We start from the raw sequence: 23141 nt of genomic DNA on the forward strand, positions 1-23141 counted from the left end.
TCCCTCTCTGCCTCTCTGCTTCTCTCTGTCCTCTGGCAAATTTAAAAGAAATAAAAAAAGAAAGACCCCTGAGGCTTAGTAAGGCTGAGGTTGTTTTCTGCCCACCTCTATTTCTTCCGAGCCCTTCTTTTCACATCCTCACCTGCCACCCCAAACACCTTTTAAAAAAAAATGTTGAGTTTCTTTTTGCAGTTTCAGTTCCTCGGTTTGGGAGCAAACCTAGTCAGACTTCCCAGAAACAACAGAATTTTTCAGTTTAACCTTTATTTATTTCCATATTTTTTCTTTCTTTTTGTGTTTTTTTTTCCCAATCTATATTAATTTACAGTTTTATAAAAAGATCTTAACTATGAGCGTAGTGATGTGAAATTATTTGATGACTATCACGGAAATGTTCTCCACACATCCCTTGCTGTTCACAAATGATCATTTATCTTGGTAGCGAAACCAAACAAGTGAGTTCGAAGACCAGCGTAAAATTATTTGGATGGTACAGCCAGGTCGAAACTAGCAAGGGCTTTGATGGTCATGACTTGAGACCAGTAATGAAGGGACATATCTGGACCTCCTAGCATTTCCTGAAGGCCCTCCATCAGGAAGAACCGGGATGGTTATTTTTGACATCAGAAAGCACTTGGAAGCAGTGACATGCAATAACAGGCATAGGATCGCAGGATGAAGAAGACCAGCAACTCTCTATGGAAGCTGCCTTAAGGGACACCCGGACTCATCTGCACTCTGGGTACTCAGCTATTTATTTCTGTTTTATAATAAGTAAATAGATATTTTTAAAGAATTATTTTATTTATTTATTTTTTACATTTGCTATAGGGCACGCGTGATCACCAAAAAGAGAGTTTGAGAGAGAAGGAAAGTGAGACAGCAATCTGCCAGCTCTGGGGCTCGAACGATGGTCAGCCATGTGGGAGTCTGGGGCCTTAACCACCATGCCACCTTAACATTAATTTTAATTGACACAATAATTGTACCTACTTATGTGGTCCATGGTGGTGGGTTAGTGCACAAATACAGTGTGTGAGAATCAAATCAGGGTAATTTGCATATCCATCAACTGAAACTTAGGTCATTACTTTCTATGGGGAGCATTTAAAGTCCTCTCTTCTGACTATCTTCAAATGTACAGTAAACTATTGTTAACTACAGCCCCCTACTGTACTGTAGGACAGGAGAACTTATCCTTCCTACCTAATTGCAATTTATATGTATAGGCCATTTATTTCTGAGGCTCTGACTTCACTTAAACTTCTTTCTTGCAAAGGTGATGGCAAGTTTTAGTAGGAAGTTTCTGCTTGGCTGGAAGTTCAGATTAGCTCTCCCCTAAAGCCCAAATCACAAACTATTCAGATCCATACTAGTAATAGCTGTCAACTGGAATGCACCTGTTTCCAGCAAGGAACTAAGCAAGGCGATACCTCCGTTATCTCATGTTGTTTTCACAACAATTCAGTGAGGATGGGAGAGAGGAAGTGACTTACCATATCCAAAAGGTCCATATCAGAGTTAGGACCTGACCTAGAAAAGTCTAATGCCCAAAGTATTAAAAACTGTAATGGACACTCGAGACAAAGTGGAAAGAGAGTGTGGGAGGGGAAGAGCATAGGAAAAAATGTTTGGAGGGGAGGAAAGGAAATTTGGGGGGGAAATGGAGAGGTAAGACACTTGTGGGATACAAGTAAGTTTTATCTGTTGACGAGGATGTGTATAATAGTCTCAACTGGGCTGGACTGAGGTGTCCATCACGCTGGGTAAAGTCTCTTCACAATCTAAATGATGTATAGTGATTTAATGTATGAATAATAAGAAAAAAGAAAAAGATAAAGAAGTTGACTATCAAAAAATTTTCTAAAAAAAATTTTAAAAAAAGAAAGGTCTAATGCCCAAGTCAGACTCCATGTTTGATCAGTCAGGCTTTGCTTATTTTAGAACTTTCAGATCAAAATGTTGAACTCACGTCACTTCTTTTTCATGTGAGAGGACTGCAATGTGCTACATGTGCCAGGATGCTCTGAGAAATATTAGGATGGGCCAAATAAAAGTGTGGTGTGCGGCTATGCTTTAGTTATAAGCAGCGATTTCTATTTGTTTCCACTTAAAAGCTATACAAATACAAGACAGTATTTGCTGTCCCTGGATACACTCGCTCCCCTCCCCTGCAGCCTTGTGCATCCCTAGACCAACACTGCTATGTCCATTTTCTCTGCACTTTTCTTGCCAGGTCCAGGTCTTCCTCCAGTCCTTGGGGCTCTTCTTTCTCCCAGAAGGTGAATGAAGTTTAGGAGATCTTTCCTTAGAAGTCATCTTCCCCATCCCTCTCACTCTTCCCCAGGGATTCTCCTTCTGAGAACTGAATATTGAGTGGTCTTATCACCATTCAACAGGGGAAATTGTTTCTAGGTGTTAAACTTTTTTTCCCTTCCCCATCCCTATCTTCAGTGTGAGCTCTCTTTATAGCAAACACTTTAAGAAGTGAGATGACCTCATATATTTTGGGATCCACTGAAAATCATTTCCTGATAAAAGAACAGAAATTACATTTCAGCCTGTGGTGAGTAGAAACAGGAGCCTCTTTTTCTCTGTCTGGGCCTCTTTTTTGAGAAGCCAAACCAATGGACCATCTGTTTAGCTCTCGTTTGGGGCTAATGTGAGTTTCAGGCTTTATGCCCAATGTGAGTTTATATACCCAACATTTATTGAGTTCTACTCAGTAGACAAAAATCAAAAGAATGGCTATGCACACATTGAATGTGTATTTTTTTTTTAAAAGAATTAGTTTATTTAACTTTATTTATTTATTTATTTATTTTCATTTGACCAGAGAGGGACAGAGAGAGAACGAGAAAGAGAGAAGGAAAGTGAGAAAGCTAGCCTTCAGGTCTGAGACTAGAACCACAGTCAATCATTGGTGAGTCAAGCGCCCATGCCACCTGCCAGCCCCATGTCCATGTACTTGAAAATTCACAGGCAAAATGTCCATACATAAAAACAGGCCAACACCAAATGCTCAACTTCATGCTGACCACCAGCAAACATCAACTTAACACAGGTTTTGAAAAAATAAAATTTATTAAAATTCAGAACCGTTGTTTCAAAATAGTATACTAAAACTCATGCCTTTTACTTCAATTGTTAAGTGTAAAAAATCTGTGTAATGATGCTGTAGGTTTATCTTTATCCGACTGGTTCAGTAAATACAAATGAATCATTTAACTGCTCAGCCCTATTTTCCTCATCGGCAAAGTGGGAGGATGATTTCCTAGATCTCCCCTTGAGCAAATATTCTGTATTTCATGCATGTGATCATAAATATAAGATGGTAAACTATTTCCTAATAACAAATGATAAGGTTAACCATCGCAACATGGTTTATAACAACAACAACAAAAAAACAGAAACATCCTAAATGATCAAGATAGAGAACTGATAAAATAAATCATAGAACACAAGTATAGTGATATTATATTCAGCATTTATACAGTAATATAGACAGTATTTATTGACATGGAAAATTATTCACAATCCTTTTTTTTTGGTAGAGGTTTTTGCCTTAGGGCATGTGTGCTTGCTGGACAGAGGGAGAGAGACAGAGTCAGTGAGAGAGAAAGTGAGAAATCACCCCCTAGATGGCAATGCTGCAGTCTGTTCTCCTCCAATCTCCTCCTGAGATCTTGGACATGTTCACGTATGTGCCCAGCTCCTGCCACCGAGAGCCACCGGGTCCAGGACTCGAACCACAGTCAGCCATGTGGGAGTCCGGGCAGCCATGTAAGAGTCCTGCAACACCATCTGCTGGCCCCTCACGATCCGTTTTAAATGGTCACATTAATTTACAAAATGGTATAATAACAATTTAGCTAACATTTCCTTACTGCCATTTATGAACCATTGTATTACTCAAAACATTTTCTTGTTTATCTCATTTAATCTTGATATTCTGTTAATGAGTTGAACACTACTATCATCCCTCTTGAAAATTTGGAAACTGAGGCTCAGAGAAATTAAGTAGACTTATTTACTGAGGCGAGCTCAGATATGCATTTAGCATTTCAATCTATAAAACTGAGCTCTGTGATCTGGTTTTTGTTATTAAAAACAAAACCAAAAACTAAAGACAGATTAGCAAATATGCACTAAAAAAGAATCTTAAAAGATAACCATTTTAATAATGTTTTGTTTGATTCCTGAGTGGTTGGATTTGGGGTGATGTTATGTCATGTATATATTTTCTAATTTTTTTACTGGATAACATAAGTTATTTTAAAAAAAAAAACAAAAGTACAACTAAATCTCACAGTATTATAAACTCCATGTGAGAACTGAAGGAAATCTAGGTTACTAAAAAAAGCATAGATTGCATTTTATATAGAACAATACATTTAACCTACTGCAATGATCCATTTTAATCATTGAATATGGTTCAATATAGAATGATGACCTATTACTGAAAAACATGCTTGGGCCCTGACTAGTTTCAGAAGTAGCTCCTCCCCTTCAGCCTGCTGTCCATAATCAACCACGTGTGGGTTGTGATGTTGTAGAGGGAGTACGTTTTTATTTTCTAGATTTCTTTCTTTTCCCAAAGAAGGAACCTTTAGTACAACCGCATACAATGCCTGACTTTAAAATGTCCTCTAAAAATAATGCTTGAAGACTCATGTAACCCCTCCTCCCCAGCCCCCAAGCAATACTGAGAGAATAGAAGTCTCTTCCCCATTCTCGTATGAATTGTGGCAGAAGAAAGCCCTATATGTAAATGCTAAATAAAGGCTGTTCTGGAAATACATGGAGAGTGGAGTCTGGCCCTAGCCATGAGAGACAGAAGAGTCTCGGGCTATCCTGGCCCACTCACACCTGATCTGAAGCAGGAGCTTAGCACGTGGCTCCAATACCCCCTGGAATCCTCAAAATCTATATATCTTAACCTCAAGGTTCAAAGTCGTCCAGTCCTGGCCTCAGGAAGAGCCAGTGTCAGACACTCTCTGCGGTAAAGTTGACCCCGCTTTCTTGTTCAGGCTGTGCACTTTGGTTTTTAGTAATCAGAATTTTACCTTATACCTCATTCCCGGAAGAGGACTGTGTTGAGCCCAGTACCCCCCAAGGTTTTTTGTTTGTTTGTTTGTTTTAAACACTGGGACCACCTTGCCCTTGAAGTTATCTTAGAGGTAGAAGACCTGACCTTACTGTTAAACTCCCTTGTTGCTTCCTGAACATCCGCCTAGAGTCACCCATTTGTCAGATTTGTGATGCTCTCCGGTCACATCACATCTCAGCAGAAGGCCTGGTCATCAGACCTTATTATCAGTAGAATTCTGCTCTTAAGAATCTCTCGATCATCCCAGTTTCAAGTAATTGCTCTTTTATCTACAGTCTGATTATCACTTTGTTTGATATTTCAAACATTCTGCCATTTATTGGGAGCCTATTAATTCCCTCTTCTCATTCATTCCCTTTAACAAGGTCTTCTATTCTTTGTATCTCAAATCACACTTTGCAGAATGCTGTCACGTAGTAGGTACACAACGAATGCTTCTATAATGAGCGAGACACTCATTCCTCTTTACAATATGGGTTATGGAAATTAATGAGCGCAAATAAAATAAATGTTATACTTTCCACCAGAAATTTCATTTTGATAACTGTTGCTTGAAAAATTAGTACATTGTGTGTTTTTAAATGAAGATGATTTATTGCCATTGTCTCACATGTGAAGAAAGACAAAAAAATTGTTTGCAGGATCATTGGTCTGAGCACATCAATGGCACTGTTGGACAATTCTTGCTGAGTGCTAAGATGATTTATGTAACAGACCGAAGCTTTCCACAGTAATACATTATAGTCTCGAGCTATCAACCCTTGTTCACGCAGAGACAAAAGAGTCTGAAAAATACCTACTCTGAAGGTCTTCTCAAAAAAAAAAAAATCAGAGATCTTGTTGATGTTGCTTAAACTCTTTCAAGAAAAATCACCATTACAAGCAATATCTGAACTCTGAAAAATGTACAGAGGAAGTTTATTATTTTTCTAATAAACTCAGTTTACTTTGCTTTCCCTTCAGTTATCTGAATCACGCAACAAAAAATGCTCAATAACGGAAGATGAAACATGTTTAGACATCAGCATTTCCCTATCCTTAACTTTCAAGAATTATGTTACAGATTAAAAATTAAGGCATTCAGTGTATGTTTGATGGCAGTGCTATTTATTTATCTTTCAAATAAAGATCTATATGAGAAACATATTTTACAATGTTATAACCATAGCCATATTTTCAGTGTATGCATGATTGCCTGAATCCATCACATAATTTAAAGATATGTATGAGATGATATCTTTTGAATTCTTCTGAGTTATGGGACATCTTGTCACCAAAGATGGAGTGCTCTATAATGACTGCAATATGTGGACAGAGACCCACAAATACAATGCCCCTGTAGTAAAGCAACTAGATTTCAGAAAGAAAGAAATGTGAAGTTTAGAAGAGACTTATTATTTGCCTGATCAGTGTTTATTAACACTCTATCTGGACAGTGTGAAACATGAGTTTTCTGTGGTCAAAAGAAAAGCCAGTGTAATTAACATTCCTCTTCCAGATGTAATGAGGTAGAATAAGAATAAAAAGTAAGAACAGGCCGTAGCTAAAGGAAATATGGATTGCAGAAGGAGAAAATAATGTAAACAGGATACTTAGGTCTGGAATATGTAAAGAAAGCAATATGCTTTAAAAGGAGTGTGTGTGTGCAATTAGACAGCAGAAATGAGATCTTCCAGAAATCAGGTAGAAATCCCTTTCCCTGTTCCACAGAAATGGAGAGTGAGGGAAGGTTGGACCTTGGGAAGGACTTTGACTTAACTCAAATGGCCAAAAAGGCACCCAACTGGATAAACCAAAGTAGATAGGAAGGATCCCCGAGTCCTTTCCTAACCCTAGTCTCTTGATTGGAGTTTTACAAGTGATCACTCGAATTAGCGATTTGATCTCTTTGTCGAGAATCATCCAAGGAATATAGTTTCTTTTTTCTTTTTTGGAGAGGTTTTTACTATAGGGCATGGGCTCTGGCCAGAAAGACAAAAAGAGACAGAGAGACAAAAAGCGAGAAATCATCCTCGGGGGGGAGGGGGAGGGCAGCCACACTGCAATCCCTTCTCCTCCAGTCTCTTCTTGGGCTCTTGGGCACGCCCATACACATGCCTGGCGTGAGTTTAAGCCACCAAGTCCTGGACACGAATCGTGGTCTACCACTTAGGAGTCCAACCACGTAGGCATTACGCTATCTGCTGGTACCAGGAATATAGTTTATCTAAGGACACAGAGCCAGTGTTTAGAAAACACAGCTATTGTGCTCACTTAGACCTGGGCGTTCCATATGGTTCCACTTCCCTGGGCCTGTAGGAATTGAACAACCAGGAGCTGCAAGCCAGGGCTACAGGCCCAGTAGGAGCACCTCAAAGAAGCAAGGCGTTGTCCGGCACACACTAATTCATTATCAGCACCTTTAGCAGCTTTGCATTCTCCCCCTCCCCCACTATCTCTTTATTCTGTAAATTTTTAAGAATTATTTATTTAATTTTATTTATGCATTCATTTATTTTAATTTGACCAGAGAAAGCCATAGAGAGAGAGAATGGGAAAGTAAGAAAGCAAGTCACCAGATCCAGGGCTCGAACCGTGGTTAAACATGTGGGAGTGCCCAGTGCTTTAACCACCACACCACCTACTGGCCCCATATTCTTTTAATGTTAAAAAATGTAATTTAATCTTATAAAAATAAGTTGAAATTTTATTTTAGTCATTTATGGGGAACAATTAAACAAATACATCGTTTATGAATGGAGCTGCATGCTTTCTTTACTATGAGGTCTGATCAATGGAAAATATACTGAAATTCCCTTATAACAGTGTTTGGAAACATGTCTCAATCCTCTGATATACTGCTGATGGTTGTTTGGTGTCTCAGGCATGGCCTAAACATGACATGTATTAATCCATTTAACAATAACCATAGCTGCATAAAAATGCCATTTTTTATAAACTTGTTCTCTGGCAAACATGTATTAAGCTTTTTACATTTGTTTTTGTTTTTAATGCTCATAAGAAGTGCAGGTAGCAGGTTTTGAAACTGAAGCTCACTGGAAATAAGAAACTGGCCTCAGATCTCAAACTAATGCATGCTTTGAAGAACCTGGATATAGGGACCAGCAGTTGGCGTAATGGCTATGTTGTTGGACTCCCAGACAGTTGACTGCGGTTCGAGTCCTGGACCCAGTGGCTTAAATTCACGCCTGGCATGTGTGCGTGCGTGCCCAAGATCCCAAGAGGAGAATGGAGGAGAAGGGATTGCGTTGTGGCCATCCCTCCTGGGGGGTGATTTCTCACTTTCTGTCTCTCTGTCTCTCTCTGTCTTTCTGGCAAGTGCACGTGCCCTATAGCAAAAATCCTCTCCAAAAAAAGGAAGAAAAGAAAAAAAAAAAAAAGAAACTGTCTGTTAGATTCCCAAGCCTTGATTCCTTCCCACATGCTCTCTGGCCAATCTCATCAGCCACTGAAGAAATCATTATCTGTGCTCTTCACTGGACCAAATTCTGTGTCCTCATCGAAGAAAGACAGAACACTTCTCAAGCTAAATGTTGAGGTCTTAAGAAAATGACTTGAAATAGTCACCAACTCTATTATTTTGAGCTATAAAAATGCTCTCTTGAGGAAGATAGTGTTTTGCAATTACTACTTGCATGCTCCCAACTTCCTTGGGCCTTGAGTTCATTTGTCTTCCAGAATTAGCCAAGCTTCATGCCAGTATGGCCCACCCTAGCCTACATTCAGTGGCACTTGGCTTCTTCTCCCTGGCACAAAGGACTGCACCCTGCCTCCCACACTAGAATCAAGGGGTAATGGCCCAGCCACAGTGGCACAAGCGGTAGAGCACCACTGTGTGAAGCTGGGCCACAGGGAAGACCATGGTTTGGATCCTGGACCAACCTAAGCAGGCCAGGTGTGAATGCATGCCTGTGATTCTAGCTAAGGGGAAGCTGCAGAACTGGGGTGGAGCACCTCAATGGTCAAAACGTCACCCCCTCATATATACATGTATGTTCTCTCTCATACAAAATAAAAAACAGGAAAGGATAGAGAAGTTTGCATGCTCCCAACTTCCTTGGGCCTTGAGTTCATTTGTCTTCCAGAATTAGCCAAGCTTCATGCCAGTATGGCCCACCCTAGCCTACATTCAGTGGCACTTGGCTTCTTCTCCCTGGCACAAAGGACTGCACCCTGCCTCCCACACTAGAATCAAGGGGTAATGGCCCAGCCACAGTGGCACAAGCGGTAGAGCACCACTGTGTGAAGCTGGGCCACAGGGAAGACCATGGTTTGGATCCTGGACCAACCTAAGCAGGCCAGGTGTGAATGCATGCCTGTGATTCTAGCTAAGGGGAAGCTGCAGAACTGGGGTGGAGCACCTCAATGGTCAAAACGTCACCCCCTCATATATACATGTATGTTCTCTCTCATACAAAATAAAAAACAGGAAAGGATAGAGAAGTACTTGCCCCAGCACCAACAACATGGTGAAACTCTCTGTGTCCATAATCGGGGTGTATCTTAAGATCAGGGAGAATCGCTTAAGTAACAACAATGCAATTTTGATGTCTTTGACCCCCTTGGTTCATGTGGATTAGCAATGGTTTAGACCAAATCACTTTCATGCTTCTTTGTTTCCAATATACCTTTAGTTAATATGATGAAGCTCTAAGATAAAATTAAAAGCATTGGCCCGAATTTCACCCCAAAATACTCCTAGACACTTTCTCTTTATCTGCGTAAATGGTTACCACTGACTTTCATCATTCACTGCGGAGGAGGCAGCTAAGGAGGAGGTATAGTTAAGGCTACCGTTAAGTCTGATCTCGAGACTGGGGTTGGGAACAGGCTTGCTGAAAGGTGATAAGGAAGATGACACCACCCTGACAGTCCCTACTTGTCCCCCCCAGCAGTCTACGCTGGGACTCAGCCCATGGAGCCTTGGAGGACACGGGATTCACCCCATCGTGGCTTCTAATTCAGGCTAAATAAGATGTAATTCTTATAGGGATAGAAATCCTCTTAGAAAGGATCACGCGGGGACCAGCAGATGGCATTATGGTTGTCACTGGACTTGCACATAGTCCACCGTGGTTTGAGTCCTGGTCCCAGCGGCGGCGTGTTCGTACCCAAAGTCCCAAAAGGAGAATGAAGGAGAAGAGATTGCAATGTGGCCACCCCCCCTAGGGGATGATTGCTCATTTTCTGTCTCTCCTGGCTCCCTAGAGCAAAAATCTCTCTCTCTAAAAGAAAAAGAATGGATCACCCACTCTTTATTCCCAAGAGGGTTGGAGGATAAATGAGCCATTTAACTCCATGTCCCACTGAAAATTGCTAGAGGGAAATCAACCTGAGTCAGAAAAGGACCCCAAGTCAGGAGACAAGTACAGTGGGAACCTTGTGTCACCAAGAAACAGCATTACCTACTCAGCCCTGGTCTCCTCATCAAGGTTCCTGTTCCTGTGATCAACGTTCCCTCGGGCCCACTTGTCTAATCAGGCCCTCGCTGTTGGCCAAGCATGGCATCGGAACTGTGCTGTGACCTTACTTCATGGGCCCTAGCTGTCACCCAAGGAGTCCTGACATCCTGCCTGCAGGGAATATTAAGCTTAAGAGCTCCTGAGAGCCACAGGGCCACACGTTCTCATTATGAATGATCTGAACTCTCTGTGTCACTGTAGGTTGGCAGGATTAGACTCTTCAGAGGACCAGAAAAGCAGCCAGAGGGGAACCTCAACTGCTCTGTCCCATCTTCCTCAAGGAGCTCAAACCTTTCCTCCACAAGCAGGATTGTTTGGGTTCCTGATGCTCTGTGAGCTTAATGTTACATCTTGTGTTGTCAGCTGGTCAGTGCTGTCTTCGGAATCCAAGATATTTATTCCAGTCCACAGAATGGCAGTGTCACATTCATGGGCCTCGTCCCTTGAGAGAATCCGTTTAGCATGCATTCATTCAAGTGTGCATGCATTCATTTAGTGATTGATTGTTAACTCCTTTAACAAACGCTGAACACCAATTCTACCCCGTCAGCTTCGTGGGTAATAAAGGAAAATATTGAATCATATCCTATTGTACTATATCCCCCTAAACTGTAAATTGTCTATAATATAAAACCTACTGTTCTTAAGTTAAATATATTCCTATTAAGTTTTTAGAAAACAAAATAAAAGTGTCATGTCATAGAAATCAATGTTGAAGAATTAGCTAATTCATTTCTGCATTAAAAATAATTAGTAATTTGTCTGGTATTGAACTTTCTGTAAGTTCTGGGACATTTCGACATTTGTACAATTACCACTATACTTTTCTGTGGCATCAATTACACCATAATAGGCTCATGGAAAATAACCATATTGTGACTTCTAATGTAAAGAACAGAAACGACCGAGTAACTTTATGTTGTTAAAATTCTTGATCCACCTAACTACCCATTACCGGTTAAGTTGTGGAATCTGTGGTTTGGGGATATAATTACATGGATTAAATAGCATTCATGTGTAATTACATGAAAATAAACCATGTAGCTTGGTTAAATTGCAGTACAATTGTTATCACTGAATGTAAAGTGATACCAATTAAACCTTCCTTTAAAACACCACAAATTAAGATTTAACGACTGAAGAAACTCTAGAATGTAAAGTCATGGTATACTATAGTAGAATATCTCTTCCTATTTTCAGCAGCTTAATGGCATTTCTAAAATTAAAAGCATCTTTTCTCTTTATTGCTGGCATTAATTGTACCTTATTCAGGAAAGTTTCAAACAGGCACTTACTAACTTCTTAAAAGATAATGTATCAGCAATTCCGCATTTGCAATGTTGACAGGCAAATGATGAATTCTTATGTTCATATAAAGTAAATATTTCATTTCAGTGGGTGGGCATTGGGGTGAAATTTGACACAAGAAAAGACCCAGTACTAGTGCTAATAATCAATCTTAAATTACGAAATTTTGTTTATCAAAAAGAGTTGGGTGTTGACAATTTCATATTATGTAACCTAATAAAATAGGAGCAATTAAATTACTTATGCGATGACCACAACAATAAAAGGCCTTCTTCCATTACATATGCATCCTTCATATATACCGAGTTGATCATTTTTAGTAGCTAAGTGAAATAGAATGTTATGTAACTTCTGAGCCTCATTTTCTCTTCAGGAAAATGGAGCTGACAGCTACACAATGAATTATGGTGAGACTTAAGTGGAGTCAAAAGCTGTAAGACCTGATACTGTGTGGGTCTGAAACAGCCATGAGCGAATATGCTGCTTCTCTCCCACCTCCCGGGGAGGCCTTGTATGCTGCGTCTTATGTCAATACTTGTACAAGGAACTGATGACTTAGATGAGTAGAAATAGAAAATATACCAGGCAAGTGTGAGTTTTAGTTAAATTTATAGATTTTATAGAGCTCACTAAAATACTCTTCAAGCAGGAGATATATGTACAGTATACTTTTAACAAGAGATTTTGGTAAAAGGCGATTGAATTTTGAGAGCTAGTGGGCCTTTTTTATTTTACACACAGAGAGAGAAAGAGAGAAATGTGGGGGTAGTGAGGTTGGAAATGGCCATGCTGCATCCCTTCCCCTCCATTCTCCTCTCACGATTTGAGAACACACGCACATCAGCCCAGTGTATTTTTTAAGCCATCAGGTCCAGGAGTCGAACCACACAGTCAGCCATGTATGATCCAGCCCCCTTCATCACCATGGCACTGCGTAGCCCTGTTTGATTTTTGCTCAACAGAACCTTTGATATTTCAGAAAAATGATCTGCAAGGATGAATGACATCTTCTCTTCACAGACCCTCAGTCTCTAACCCACATGTGCCTCTTCATGACTAGGTCTAGATTCCAGATGTTTCCAGTAGCTCTTCATTTAATCTTGTCTTCTGACAGTCAGCACCTAAATAAATATATCAAAACTTGTACAACATTTAGCAAGTGCAACTTGAAGATTTTATTTCTGTTAGACAAATAGACGCCATCTGGAAAAAATAGCCCCAGGCACTTGGACGCTGGAGTCTGAGGCTTCCTGGCTGAACACCCAATGAATACCTTACACTACTTTCCTTGGCTCCTGCCCTCTGCCCTGCTTGCTTCAAATCCGGCACACTTCGGCAGCCCTGTTCTGTTAGACAAGGGATCCTTGTTACCCACACACCCAAGTACTACCAAAGCTCTCTTAATTTGAAAGATAGGCCAGCAAGAATCGGGGCCAAAATGTTTTCTCTCATGTTATGACACCTGTTCTATAAAGGACTGCAGAGCACTGAGTATTTGATATTAAGTGGGAACAATGTTTCATTTTTCATTTCTTCCTTACATTTTCGACATTTACCACATTCCATTTTTAAACAGACTTGCCCTTAGTCTGTAAAAGAAAAAGCCCCAGGTATGTTAATGCTATTTATTTTACTAGTTGACTTTTATTCCAGAATTAGTACTATAATAATATGAGTATTATTTTCCCTTTTAAAATGGAATGAAGTAAATTGAAATGCTTCCAATATCGTTTATCAGCTTTTAGAGGCAAATCAAATAAAGGTTAATAGAAATTTTGAAAGTAATCTTCACTTTTATTTTTATGATAAAATATTTGTAATAAAAATAGCAATGGCACTTTCTTTTGTCAATTGTGAGCAGGTAGCTTTTGAAAACCAAAAAGCAATTGCCCCAGAACTTTTGGAATTCCTTTTTGTTATATTTCATGATCTGAGCAGTAGGGAGCCCTATGAAACATGTTTGATCAAACATTAATTTTATAAATTGCCTTCCTTCCCCACAATTCACATTCAAAAGGTATTCATCTAGATTAAAACTCTGGAACATTTAAATGGGACCTTTGAAATCAGTTTGAGTTCAGCTTCTTGGAAAAATAAAATGCCCGATGGAAGCAGTCTTTACCCCAGAAGTAAGCATGCCTGTGAGGCAAGTTTCCTGCATTCCTAAGAGTGAGTGGTGGCAGGAAGTTAATCTGAGTGTTGGAAATGTCTTTGCCAAATCCATAATGCTGCTCGTGTGTTTGTTCCCAATGATGTAGAACAAGAGGATGATGATCTGCAATAATGTCGCTCTTTTTTTTTTTTTTTTTTTTTTCTCCAGTCCTACCCTGGTCCAAGCCTGGAAAGCGAAGACTTCAACATTCCACCAATCACCCCTCCTTCCCTCCCAGACCACTCGCTGGTGCACCTGAACGAAGTCGAATCTGGTTACCACCCTCTGTGCCACCCGGTAAACCACAATGGCCTGCTACCATTTCACCCACAAAACATGGACCTCCCAGAGATCACCGTCTCCAACATGCTTGGCCAGGATGGAGCGCTGCTTTCGAACTCCATTTCTGTGGTAAGGACCAGCGTGCACGTTTGGGGCGGGGAGGGTCGGGGCGCACTGAGGCACCGGGAAGACTTCTCTAAGGCAAGGACGTTGACTATGTGGTGGCAGCATCCTGCAACTGGAAGGGCATTTTTAGCTATGCAAGAGGTTCTCTGTAAATCTTACAGATTCCTAAAGGAATTGAACACTTCGTACTTAAGTCCGGACAAAATCAATTAGTCATTTTATTTATAACCCCAAGTACTAAATACTGTTGGACACAGAATGTGCTGTCATAAAGTTAAACTCGCTTACCAGCTGTCAGATGGAAGATCATCTTGGGGCCAGTGGTAAAATGTGATACTGCAAGGCTGGTCCCCGTGAGAATATTTTAGGTCCACATATGGAGACCTCTCTGAGTATACTGGACTTAGCATTGAGATACTGGATCACAACATTGAGACCCCATTGGATTGCTCTCTCTCTCTCTCTCTCTCTCTCTCTCTCTCTCTCTCTCGTCTCTTGTCTTTCTTGCTCATGAAAGAAATAAACAAATTTTAAAAATAGGAATCTTTGAAGACTCCACCTCCCCTTGCTAGTCTGCACCCAGTGTGGGCAACACAGTGAGACCCTCATGTGGGGCATGTGCCTGTGCTCTCAGCTCCTTGGGAGCTGAGGCATGAGGATCTTGATGCAGCAAGGCTCTGTCTTAAAAGGAAAAGAAAAAAAAAAATAGCAGCCACCACCTTTTATCCTCCCTACAAGTAAGATCCCCATGTCTTCCGGATTCCCTTTTCATCCTGGTTTCTCCCTATCTTCTGCTCTCAAAGTCCACATGTTTACACCATAAAAAGGCAGGGACATGACTCGCTATTTTTATTTGGGAGATATAATTCTGTTGATCAAAATTCATGTCCAGGAAGTTGAGTATATTGGACTTGTCCCTCTGAATAGCCAATCTGAACGTCTCAGATTTAATGGGAATATGTATCACCAAAACCAGCAGAAAATCAAATCTCAAGCCCTACCCAAGGAGTCCGGGGTTCTTTATATTTAATAAGCATCCCATACTTGAGAAATAGTTGCTTGTCATAAAACCTTTCTAATTTTTGTGTGATCTAAAAACTTGATAACTTCTCTGTCTACATTCTGATTAGTTAAAAAACATTTTCAGGGGGCCAGGAGGTGGCATGGTGGTTAAGGTGTTAGACTCCCACAGGACCCTGCAGTATGTGTCCCAGACCCAGTGATTGAAAATCACGCTGGGTGTGCGGTGCGCATATGTGTTCAAAATCCCAGGAGAGGAGACTGTGGAGTGTCTGTCTCCCCTGAGAATGATTTCTCACTGTCTCTCTCACTGTCTCTCTCTGGTGAGTGCACATGCCCTATGGCAAAAATCTTAAGGAAGAAGAAAAGGCTTTGGTAATATGTGGCTAAGGACAGAGCTTTTGGCTATGCCATGAGATCCTCCTCCCAGGTGAATGGTGATTTGTAATTAGAGCTCTTTGGTTTTCATTGTTCAATTGCTTCACAGTCCAACTAACACTCTTGTCATTTTCATAAGTCATGGAGCAGGGCTGTCCTGTTCACAAAGAACAGATTGATTAACTCGCTCATACTACGTTGTTTCTGATTGTAAAACAAAGCATGTTATATTTTTACATTATCACTTACCTAAACAATGTGAGGATGCATTGCTAATTTGAATGACTTCACAAGGTGTGTTTGTTAATAAGAATAAATATAGCAGAAGCTTCTGATAGAGGAAGAAGGGCACAGCAAGAGATGGGCCTGGCCAGTGGCCTGTCCCATGGCTGCGACCAAGTCCAGTCCCAGCTGGGCCGTTTGAGTACTGTGTGATTGCTACAGGCAGCTAACCTGGAAAACGCCCAGGCCCAGTCATTGAAGTTGCACAAGCATCTCCTCAAAGAGCAAGTGGTTGATTGAGAGGGTCCTTCCGGGAATGCCCAGGAGAGTAGACGTGAGACCAGAGAAGAGGCAAATTTTATAAAGGAAGGACAGTCTTCCAACTTAAACTATAAATATAATAGATGATGACTATAAAGAGGGGATAAACAGAATGAAAAGAAGCCCCAAAGTAGTTTCTTTGGGGAATAAAACTCACAACCTGATACCACTACAGGGCACAGAATTCTCAAATCCGGCAGCTGGTCTGGGTGGCCCAGAGGGGGGACATGACAGCACGAGCAGTGGCAGAAAACGCAGTATAGGCAGCCAACATGCCAGAGTACATTCCACCTGTTTGGCTTTAGTTTGCAAGCATGAACTATGAGTCCATAAAATAGAAAATAAATTTTTGAAAACAAATGTGCTAAATACCTAAATCCTAAAAAATGTTATACTCCAACATAGTCACCTTGGAAAGTCACGTGAAACTAAGCCTTTGGACCCAGTCACGAACAGCAAGGCTCCAGGTGCTGCTCTACAGGGACTCCCGTTCCCCACGAAGGAGAAGAAGGGCGCCTTCGGTGTAAAATACCGGTTTTATACTCCGTGATTTTTCCTCGTAATGGGAATAAGAGTTGGGTCACAGGAGGGATAAGAAGATATTCAAGTATGTAGTTTAAGTCAGAAGACTGTCCTCCTCTCCGGTCTCACGTCTACTCTCCTGGGCATTCCCGGAAGGACCCTCTCAATCCACCACTTACTCTTTGAGGAGATGCTTGTGCAACTTCAATGACTGGGCCTGGGTGTTTTCCAGATTTGCTGCCTGTAGCAATCACGCAGTCCTCAAACGACCCAGCTAGGACTGGACTTGGTCATGGCCATGGGACAGGCCACTGGCCAGGCCCGTCTCTTGCTGGGCCCTTCTTCCTCTATCAGAAGCTGCTGTCCCATTTCTTTATGCTGTCCCCACCCAATCCACTGGTGGAAACTGAACTGTTTGGGCCTCAACGTGCCATTTCCTTTGGGCCTTTTAGCACTTTACAAAGTAGAGGGGAGACCAGGCCCCTGTCTGGTGCAAGTCAAAGGAATGAAGATCTAATTTGTCACTTTTGCCCTTAAAGGTGAGTCTGTCAGGGTTTTCTGTAGGATGGTGTGGCCTCTCAGCACCTCAGTAGCCACATTTCAGGCGACGTCTCCTCTGTCTCCTCCCAGGGTTGATCCTACCATTTAAGGAGGAAAGCAGAAAGCCTCCCAAGTAGAAAGGTGCTCACGTGGCTGAGGCTGGGGCCAAGCATCAGCACTGTGGAGTGGATCTGCTTGTGGTGCTGGGACTGTTCGCTACTCTGTGTTGTTCACTAAGACAGGACTGGTCCCTGAGCACCTTAAATATGGCTAATATGACTAAAGGTCCGATTCTGTATTTTATTTCATTTTAGTTACTTTGCATCTCAGTATCCAATGCACCTAGTAGCTACCATATTGGACAGTGAAGGTGTTATTAATGATTTTAGCTTGACGTCTAAACCATGTGTTCCCCAAGCCAGTATGGTCTTGGGAAAATCGTTTTTGGAGATTAAATGTGCTCTTCTTGCTTCAAGCCTAGATCTCTGGCTATATTCCAAGACCCAGAGTTTGATACACTATAAACTTGCAATAGAAATCCAATAAAGTTGGAAGAACCAGGAGCTAGCTTTTGTCTACTAATTCCTTTGAGAAACAAAGAGCCCCTTCAGTTCTTGTTCTGAGCTGTCACGTGACTAGAATGCCATTCCTCAGCATGTGCACTTTGAATGCTTACTGTGGTCTCAATGTGTGAAAGGGCTTAAATGATTGATGGGACTTGGCCACTGTCCTTCAGGATCTTACACATGACAGAGAAAACATGAATAGTTATGAAACAATGAGAGAGAAACGCTAAGCAATTAGAGACTAAGAGGAGTGTTGAACTTACTTGTATTGGCCGTGAATGCAGTAGGGATTTCTAGTTCGAAGAGATGACATAATTCTGGTAGTAAAGGTAAGATTGCAGTGAGAGCTTGAAGAATGCTTTTGGTTGGGATTAAACAGAGAGCAAAGAAAAGGCATAGTGGAGAGGGTTCAAAAATTAGGTTGAATACTTAAAATTGGAAATTTGATCAAAGGCTTCAAAATCCAATCAAAGGGGCCAGTCCTGTAGCCTAGTGGTTAAGGGAGCCAGATCCCACATGGCCAATTGCAGTTGCTTGCGAAACACTAGTCACATGTGTACACATGTCTTAAATCCCAACAGGATGGAGACATAGAGAGGAAGGGATTGTGGTGTGGCAATACCCACTCTCTGTGTCTCTCTGACTCTCTCTGGCAAGTGCACATGCCCTGTAGGAATTTTTTTAAAATCAAATTTTATGGGGGTTTGATAAGATAGATTCTAAGAAGCCATTGGCGCTTTTTTTTCTTTTTTAGAGTTATTTATTATTATTGCTATTTTTTAAATTTACTGTAGTCATCAGAGAGAGACAGAGAGAAAGAAGGAAAGTGTGAAAGCAAGACTCGAACAGCAGTTGGCCATGTGGGAGTCCAGCACCTCAACCACCCCTTCCCTGGTGGGAGTTTTTATTCAAGGCAAACACGTTATGAAAGCAGTATTTTAGGAAATTCCTCTGGAAAATTCTTAGTAGTACCTTGGATGAATAGTAGTAAAAAGCTGAAGCTGATAAAAGCTTTAGGAGCTTATTCAGGTAAGAGGTGGTGAAAAACTATACCAAGACAACGATCCGAACATGACGAGGTGGGTTGTTCAGCCATTTTCGCATCATCCCCCGATACATATGGATCTAAAGATGAACAGCCCTTCATATTTCCATATTTAAAATGTAAAAAGCAGTAGGGCAATTTTTTTAAAGAAATTTTGAGTATGAGATTTTCTCATTGCTCTTCCTTGTAAAAACTTTACCTAAACCCTTTTCTAGCAACTTCACCCAACGCCTAATATCACAAAATGTAACTACCCAACTATTGACTGGTTTGGCAATTGTCGAAATGTGTTTAGGAAGAGGAACAGTGTAGGTCACCAGTGCTCATCCAGACAGGAAAATAATGGCTACAGAAATCAGGATGTAAATGCTAACCACCTGGAAATGACAGGGCTCCTTCCAAGACCTTTCAAAGTCACCTACAATATGGGAGCACTGATAAAAGTAACACTTGTCGAGTCTAAATAATACATTTGCTGTGCATTTTAAAGTCCTAAGAGCATAAATTACCCTGGAAAGATTTATAATAGGATCAACTATCTCCGACTGTATTTCCTAAAAGCGCTTCAATGTTATTAAAGCTGAGCCTGTGCCTGTTAGTTCTGTGATCGTATCTTTGTGTTAGTATTTTCACCTGATAGAATGTTAGTATTTGAATGCCTTAGGAAGGGGAAAATAGTTTAGTTCTCATCTAGCTATTTTATATGTTTTAGATGTTATTGTGACGTTGAAAATATGTGCGTTATTATATATTAAATATATTACCATTTTGTATGATATGAGAGGATTTCAGAAAGCTTATGGAAAAATGGAAGGAAAGTAGAAGTTTCTTTTGGTGCAAAATGTTTTTGAAATCTATGTATAGTTTTTTTCTAATATATATTTTCTGGGAACTTTTGAAAAATGCCTTGACTAGGACCTGCCAGTGGCATGGGATTAAGGTGACTGGATCCCACGTGGCCAGTCAACTCTGCAGTTTGAGTCCTGACCTGACAACTTGAAAACCACACCTGGCACATGTGTCTTCCCAAAATTCTGAGTGGAAGGAGAAATGGAGGAGGGATCGGTGTGACCGTCCCTCACGGTGGGGACACTTTCCTCACGTTCTCTCCCTCTCTGTGTCTTTCTCCATTGAGTGCACACACACCCTCTAGCAATTCTCTTTTTTTTTAGAGAGAGATTTTTGCTATAGGGCATGTGTGCCCACCAGAGACAGAGAAAATTGAAAGACAGAAAGTGAGAAATCACCCCCTACCAAGACGGATGGTGACTCCACAATCCCTTCTCCATTCTCCCCTCGGGATCTTGGGCACACACGCATATGTGCCTGGCGTGAATTTTTAAGTCAGCGGGCCTGTATGTCAATCACGTGGGAATCCAGCGACATATCCATTATGCCAACTGCCAGTCTCCCTTCTAGCAAATTTAAAATAAATTAATTAAATAAAAAAGCTCTTTGAATGAATTATTATAATATATACTGTTCACTGAGATACTGTTTTGGAGATCAGTTTTCTTGTATCCACCCTTGTTTCTCATCCCCATTGACAATATTTGATATAATCTCACTATTGTAGCCAGTCCCTACAAATGTCCATCATATTAGCATGAAACATTTCGTTCATAATTCAAAATCAGTGTTCGATGAGCTATTAGTATCCCGATTTTGCAAATGGAAAATGAAGGCTGAGTGGTTAAATGACTTGTTTAATGACTAAGCCGGTAAATACTCCAGCTTCCTTATCTAAAAAAAAAAAAAAAAAAAAAAAAGGAGTATGAGATTTTCTCATTGCTCTTCCTTGTAAAAACTTTACCTAAACCCTTTTCTAGCAACTTCACCCAACGCCTAATATCACAAAATGTAACTACCCAACTATTGACTGGTTTGGCAATTGTCGAAATGTGTTTAGGAAGAGGAACAGTGTAGGTCACCAGTGCTCATCCAGACAGGAAAATAATGGCTACAGAAATCAGGATGTAAATGCTAACCACCTGGAAATGACAGGGCTCCTTCCAAGACCTTTCAAAGTCACCTACAATATGGGAGCACTGATAAAAGTAACACTTGTCGAGTCTAAATAATACATTTGCTGTGCATTTTAAAGTCCTAAGAGCATAAATTACCCTGGAAAGATTTATAATAGGATCAACTATCTCCGACTGTATTTCCTAAAAGCGCTTCAATGTTATTAAAGCTGAGCCTGTGCCTGTTAGTTCTGTGATCGTATCTTTGTGTTAGTATTTTCACCTGATAGAATGTTAGTATTTGAATGCCTTAGGAAGGGGAAAATAGTTTAGTTCTCATCTAGCTATTTTATATGTTTTAGATGTTATTGTGACGTTGAAAATATGTGCGTTATTATATATTAAATATATTACCATTTTGTATGATATGAGAGGATTTCAGAAAGCTTATGGAAAAATGGAAGGAAAGTAGAAGTTTCTTTTGGTGCAAAATGTTTTTGAAATCTATGTATAGTTTTTTTCTAATATATATTTTCTGGGAACTTTTGAAAAATGCCTTGACTAGGACCTGCCAGTGGCATGGGATTAAGGTGACTGGATCCCACGTGGCCAGTCCACTCTTGAGTCCTGACCTGACAACTTGAAAACCACACCTGGCACATGTGTCTTCCCAAAATTCTGAGTGGAAGGAGAAATGGAGGAGGGATCGGTGTGACCGTCCCTCACGGTGGGGACACTTTCCTCACGTTCTCTCCCTCTCTGTGTCTTTCTCCATTGAGTGCACACACACCCTCTAGCAATTCTCTTTTTTTTTAGAGAGAGATTTTTGCTATAGGGCATGTGTGCCCACCAGAGACAGAGAAAATTGAAAGACAGAAAGTGAGAAATCACCCCCTACCAAGACGGATGGTGACTCCACAATCCCTTCTCCATTCTCCCCTCGGGATCTTGGGCACACACGCATATGTGCCTGGCGTGAATTTTTAAGTCAGCGGGCCTGTATGTCAATCACGTGGGAATCCAGCGACATATCCATTATGCCAACTGCCAGTCTCCCTTCTAGCAAATTTAAAATAAATTAATTAAATAAAAAAGCTCTTTGAATGAATTATTATAATATATACTGTTCACTGAGATACTGTTTTGGAGATCAGTTTTCTTGTATCCACCCTTGTTTCTCATCCCCATTGACAATATTTGATATAATCTCACTATTGTAGCCAGTCCCTACAAATGTCCATCATATTAGCATGAAACATTTCGTTCATAATTCAAAATCAGTGTTCGATGAGCTATTAGTATCCCGATTTTGCAAATGGAAAATGAAGGCTGAGTGGTTAAATGACTTGTTTAATGACTAAGCCGGTAAATACTCCAGCTTCCTTATCTAAAAAAAAAAAAAAAAAAAAAAAAGCGATGCTAGTAGCTGTTACTTTATGGGGTTAAAGGAATATTTTAAGAATTGCTTAGACCAGTGGCTGACACACAGGAAGCCTTATATAAGTGTTAAATGAGAAAGCGCAAGCCCGTATGACTCATTTGGAGAAGTTAAAATGCATAGGAGAAAAGACTTTTCAAAAGAGTTATTTATACTTTAATCCTTAATCTTCTTCACATCTGTCCCCAAAAGACAGCAGTAAGCCTGCTATTAACCAAAGGCGGCTTTCGCTTAGTGTCCTTGTATACCATTGTGATTAAAACTGATGGCCAGACCGCCTCAGTTCACATCCCTGCACTGCCACTTACCAGGTGGGTCACTCTGAACACCTTATGTAACCTTTTTGTGCCTCAGTTTTCCTCTCTAAGGGATGGGTGTCATAAGATATTTAATCCTATGAAGTTGCGAGCATTAAAAAAATCTCAAAAGGAGTGCCTAGGACACAGTTGGAACTAGATCTACTCAGTGGGACTGCTTCATGATAACAAGGTCACCAGGGTGGGACATCTGGCTGGCCTTCTGAAACTTACCATATGAGTGCATCACACAGAGAGTGAAAGCTCTTCCTTCCCGGATCACCCACCACTTCCTTTTTACATGTTCTTGCCTGGACCATTTTACGGTCAGTCAAGACGCCTGCAAGATTTCTGGCACTTTTAAAAAGATTCCACTTTCCTCAAAGTCC

The 23141-nt window shown here is 40.7% G+C and overlaps 1 protein-coding gene across 1 annotated transcript in view; it reads left to right on the forward strand.

Annotated features, from left to right (window-relative positions):
* The window catches only part of TOX (thymocyte selection associated high mobility group box), a 384675-nt gene that overhangs the window by 194085 nt on the left and 167449 nt on the right, over positions 1 to 23141 (forward strand). Inside the window, exon 3 of the mRNA XM_006140855.3 lies at positions 14201 to 14443. Within this exon, the coding sequence (XP_006140917.1) occupies positions 14201 to 14443 (243 nt within the window). The remainder of the gene's footprint in view (positions 1 to 14200; positions 14444 to 23141) is intronic.

This window comes from Tupaia chinensis, unplaced genomic scaffold (genome assembly GCF_000334495.1).
Source record: "Tupaia chinensis unplaced genomic scaffold, TupChi_1.0 Scaffold000046_3, whole genome shotgun sequence".
NCBI classification, from domain to species: Eukaryota; Metazoa; Chordata; class Mammalia; order Scandentia; family Tupaiidae; genus Tupaia; species Tupaia belangeri.